The sequence below is a fragment of the Cimex lectularius genome, unplaced genomic scaffold (assembly GCF_000648675.2).
Source record: "Cimex lectularius strain Harlan isolate CLEC.00 unplaced genomic scaffold, Clec_2.1 scaffold112, whole genome shotgun sequence".
In the NCBI taxonomy this organism is placed as follows: domain Eukaryota; kingdom Metazoa; phylum Arthropoda; class Insecta; order Hemiptera; family Cimicidae; genus Cimex; species Cimex lectularius.
Window position 1 is genome coordinate 1,569,341 of NW_019392699.1, and position 4,396 is coordinate 1,573,736.

Sequence of the window (4,396 nt, forward strand, 5' to 3'; positions counted from 1 at the left end):
TAGAAATAGAATATTTACTGAATGAGATGTGAACATTTTGCATTTTACAAGGGTAATTTTTACTTTTTCATTTCTTTATACAAATACAAATGCATTTGATGTAATGTTTTCTAATTCTAGTTACAGGATTGCTAGGTTTTAGACTTTTAAATCAGTCAATCGGTTCGAGTCTGTGATTATATCCTATCCGTGTTTATGTAGGAAGCTTTATTAAATTAAAAAAAAAAAAAATGAAAAAAAATGTGGAAGTCCTTGTTTCCACTATAGTTCCCAATACATTACATAACAAATATTATTTTGCTGGGATGGAAAGGTGTACTTATACCTGCCCAATGGAAATAGGATAAGTCAGGGAAGTTATTACATAACACTGACCACATTCAGCCCTAAAGTTGGGACTGGACACCATCCTAAGCAGGCTCCTTCGTAAGTTTTCATTTGGAAAAAATAATAATTAAATTAAGATTTATTTTAGAATTAGAAAAATATTAAATTTTGAAATTATAACATCAAATAAAGATTTAGTTTAAAAAAAGGTTCATTATGAAAAATGCTGATTTTCATTAGAATGTTTTATAAAATTTTCTTATATTTCAGCCTTTCTAATTTCTATATATGGACCATGATAAAATTTAACATTTTTTAAATTAACTTATAACTTTTTCTTATTACTCATACAATTATCATCCCTTTTAATAATAATTATATATATATTTATTTTATTTTTAACTGTTTGGATGTATGTTAGTTTTATGACTGAGTAGGGAAAAAATTCTACAGATATTGTAAAATTTGAATTTATCAAATAAATTTAATTACAATTGTTTATTTATTTTTAACAGAATAATGGATGACTCATTGGCCTTATGTTGGCAGAACATCAATGTTTATGTAAACATCAAAAAGAAGAGTTTGTTCCGAAGGACGAGACTGCAAAGGTTGAAAGTTCTTCATAATGGTAAAATTGTCTTGTCTACACTCATTACAAAGTCAATCGAATTTTTGAAATTTGCAGTAAGCGGAGTTGTACGATCGGGAAACCTCTGTGCAATAATTGGTCCAAGGTAAAGTCAGGTTTTCAAATTTTTGAATACATCGAAACATAAATTTTTTTTAAATTAGCGGTGCAGGGAAGACGACCCTGCTTGCAGCCATTGGTCAACGCAACACAGGTAAATACTAAATAATTAAGAAACGATATAAAATGACTTTTTGTTTTAAAGGGATATTGCATGGTGAAATTCATATCAATGGATATACCGTCGATAAAAAGTTGATGCAGAAAATATGTGGTTTTGTTCCCCAGCATAATCTCACAATTGATTCGTTGACAGTGAGAGAACATATGAATTTTATGGTAAACTCTATTGATATTTTATTGTAAGGTTGAGTCATTTTTTTAAAATATTTCACTGAAATGCAATTTAGAAATTTTTTTGTTTATTCTGCTAATTTATTAATATTTTTAGGCAACCCTTAAAATGGACAGAAGGGTAACCAAAAACCAGCAAAGCAAAATAATAAATTCGATAACACAAAATTTAGGACTTAGCAAGTGTAGTTCTACCACTCTTTCTAAGTTGTCTGGAGGAGAAACCAAGAGAGTCAGTCTGGCTGTGGAGGTATATCGTACTTAGGATTAATTATTTCTATAAAATTTAGACATTTGCTTATAGCTCTTGACTGACCCACCGGTGCTCATATGTGATGAGCCGACTTCCGGTCTAGACAGCTATACAGCATTGACAGTGATCGCCCTGCTGCGCCAACTTGCTAGCGACAACAAAATCATTATCTGTTCTGTTCACCAGCCTGCTTCTGGTATCTTTGAGATGTTTGACACTGTATCGCTTCTTGTCTCTGGCGGCAAGCTGGCTTATTTTGGCGACGTTTCAGCGGCCAAAAAATTCTTTTCTGAGTAAAATTAAATGTTAGTTAAATTAATAAACCATTTAAACATTTTTTTTTGTGCCCCAAAGGTTGGGATTGGTCTGCCCATTGTCTTATAACACCGCTGAATTTGTTGTCAACCAGTTATCGGCAATCCCTGACAAGCTGACGGAAAAATTCACGAAATCACCAAACAGTTTAGCACTTCAGAAGGAAATAGAAAGCGTGAAAATGACAATGGATAAATGCCAGTTAGCGTATGGGGTAAATTTTATATTTTAACTTGTTATTCACATGATTCAGACTTTCATTCAGCACATTTTCTTCCACAAAAATTAAGTCCTTAGAAAAGAATTAGCACGTCTAAAAAATACTTTTAAGATACACTTTAATAAACATTCAAAATGAAACTTTTACAATATGACATCATGGCTGTGGTATAATAATGCATTATTTTTGGTGTAAACAGTTATGATCAATTATTGAATTATTATACACAAATTACGAAAAATAATAGCAATAAATGAGTAGACAGTTTAATTTTTCCAATTCCTAAAAAATTCTCTTTCTTCTTTTTTCTTCAGGATGTAACTGAAAAGAATTTGGTTTAAGACTCAAGGAAGTGTTGCAAATTCTCATCCTATTTGTCCAATCATTCAATTTCCTCCATTCCTTGTTTGTTTTCTGTTGTTTTAATTTTGATGCAAACAAAATAATTTTTTTTTTGTAGATGGATGAAAAGTTTTTAAAATTTTATTCCGTGTAAGTTTAAATATTTGAGCTCATCGTATTATTGACAGTTCAACTTTCACTTTGCATCTTTTAGTCAGCCTCCATCACAGAAAACACAACTCAAATGGCTCATATGGCGATCTGCACTGGACCTGATCAGAAGCTCTCAAATGATTTTTTTCAAAGCTTGTATATACATAGTGGGAAATACAGAAAATTTTATATTTAGTTAGTCTTTAAATTGTTTATGCTCACATTGCTTGTATCAACACAGATCACTGCTTTAATAATTGCGATTCCATACATTGGGACCAAAGTGAACCAGGAAGGCATACAGAGCATCCAAGGCCTCAATTACACCATTATAACAGAAACGATGTACACTCAGGCGTACGCTGTACTTTACACGTTTCCCCAAGAAATACCTGTGCTACTGCGTGAAATAAGTAATGGAGTTTACAGGCCCGCACCATATTATTTCTCCAAAGTGCTAACTCTGGTAGGCAATTTACAAATGTATAAATTTTAAAGGAGAGTAAATGAATGTCTTGATAATTTAAGTTACCCAAAGTTGCGATAGAAGCGATTTTGTTTTCTGCTGTCATTTATTTAGTGACAGGTGTTGAAATGAATCATGGCTTCTTTTGGTTCTGCCTCCCTGTCGTTATAAGTGCTATAGTGTCTTCAGCCTATGGTAATTCGTAATTTGTAATAATAAAAGTTAAAAAAAAATTTATATCCTTTCCCTTTAGGTTGTTGCCTTTCTGCAGCTTTTGAAAATCTACCATCGGCCAGTATGCTCGCAATACCATTGGACTTAGTGTCTTACACATTTTCTGGAATTTTCCTTCAGTTGAGGTGAAAGAATTTCCATTTTCAACTTAAAAACATTAAAAAAGAAAAAGTATCTTATTGATTTTTTAGGTTTACATTTTCTACAATTTATTCCTTTGTTGCGTTTTTCTTATTAGAGTATTTTAATAATCTAGCTAAATTAATTTTAGCACTGTGCCAGTTTATTTTGCTTGGGTCAAGTATGTGTCAAGATTCTACTATGGACTCGAGGCTATATCCATTTTGCAGTGGAAAGACCTGAAGGAGATACGTAAGTGTTTTTGATTGTATTCTCCATTAAAACAAATGAGATTTTTTTCATCATTTTTTTTTTTCAAGCGTGTTCCGAAAACAAGGACATCCCTTGCATCAACAGTGGCGACAACGTTCTCTATTCATACGGCTACCATCCGAACAATCTGTTATTCGATCTAGGCTGTCTTTTATTAATTTTTCTCCTTATGCATACCCTTGGGTTCATTTTTCTTATGAGGAGATGCAAAAAACAAGCGTTGTACTGACATTTCGGATGAAATGTTGTTCTTCAACGCACATTTATAAATATAATCTTGAGAGGGTAATTTTATTGGTTTTATTATTATTGGTGTGTAAATTTATTTCTTTATTATTATATTTAACTTCTAAGAAATAAATTTACTATTTTATAATAAATGCAATTTTATTGAAATATTCTTTTCTTATTTTCTTTTTATTATTCCCTGGAAACTAGTTTAGGTTGTTTTTTAATTTGCAACTCTTGCAATAACAAAAAAAAAATTATCTTGGCCTGTTAGGATTTTTCTTTGCTTTAAATTTTAGTTTGTAGTTGTCCCTTTAGATTATTATTATTGAAATATTGGGTTGTCCGGAAAATAATGCAGGATTTTAAGTTTTCATTAAAAAAAATCTATATAAAATATTCTGTTTACGTTTACAGGAT

General features: G+C 31.1%; 1 protein-coding gene across 1 annotated transcript; it reads left to right on the plus strand.

Moving 5' to 3' along the window:
* The first annotated feature begins 251 nt into the window (after positions 1 to 251).
* Positions 252 to 4,057, plus strand: LOC106664440 (protein scarlet-like). Its single transcript, XM_014390143.2, has 15 exons — positions 252 to 426; positions 843 to 958; positions 1,016 to 1,064; positions 1,123 to 1,172; positions 1,224 to 1,357; positions 1,470 to 1,622; positions 1,677 to 1,918; positions 1,980 to 2,154; positions 2,621 to 2,652; positions 2,717 to 2,822; positions 2,897 to 3,121; positions 3,184 to 3,316; positions 3,375 to 3,480; positions 3,627 to 3,727; positions 3,796 to 4,057. The coding sequence occupies exons 2-15, from the start codon at positions 847 to 849 to the stop codon at positions 3,975 to 3,977; spliced, it is 1,800 nt and encodes a 599-aa protein (XP_014245629.1). The 5' UTR covers positions 252 to 426; positions 843 to 846; the 3' UTR covers positions 3,978 to 4,057.
* Positions 4,058 to 4,396: the final 339 nt, after the last annotated feature.

What these genes read in the sequence shown, in the direction of transcription:
- LOC106664440 (XM_014390143.2), top strand. Translation starts at nt 847, where the DNA reads ATGGATGACTCATTGGCCTTATGTTGGCAGAACATCAATGTTTATGTA. An exon ending in TTTTTAAAATTTTATTCCGT is followed by an intron (nt 2,653 to 2,716) that starts GTAAGTTTAAAT and finishes TGCATCTTTTAG; the next exon opens with TCAGCCTCCATCACAGAAAA. An exon ending in TCAAAGCTTGTATATACATA is followed by an intron (nt 2,823 to 2,896) that starts GTGGGAAATACA and finishes GTATCAACACAG; the next exon opens with ATCACTGCTTTAATAATTGC.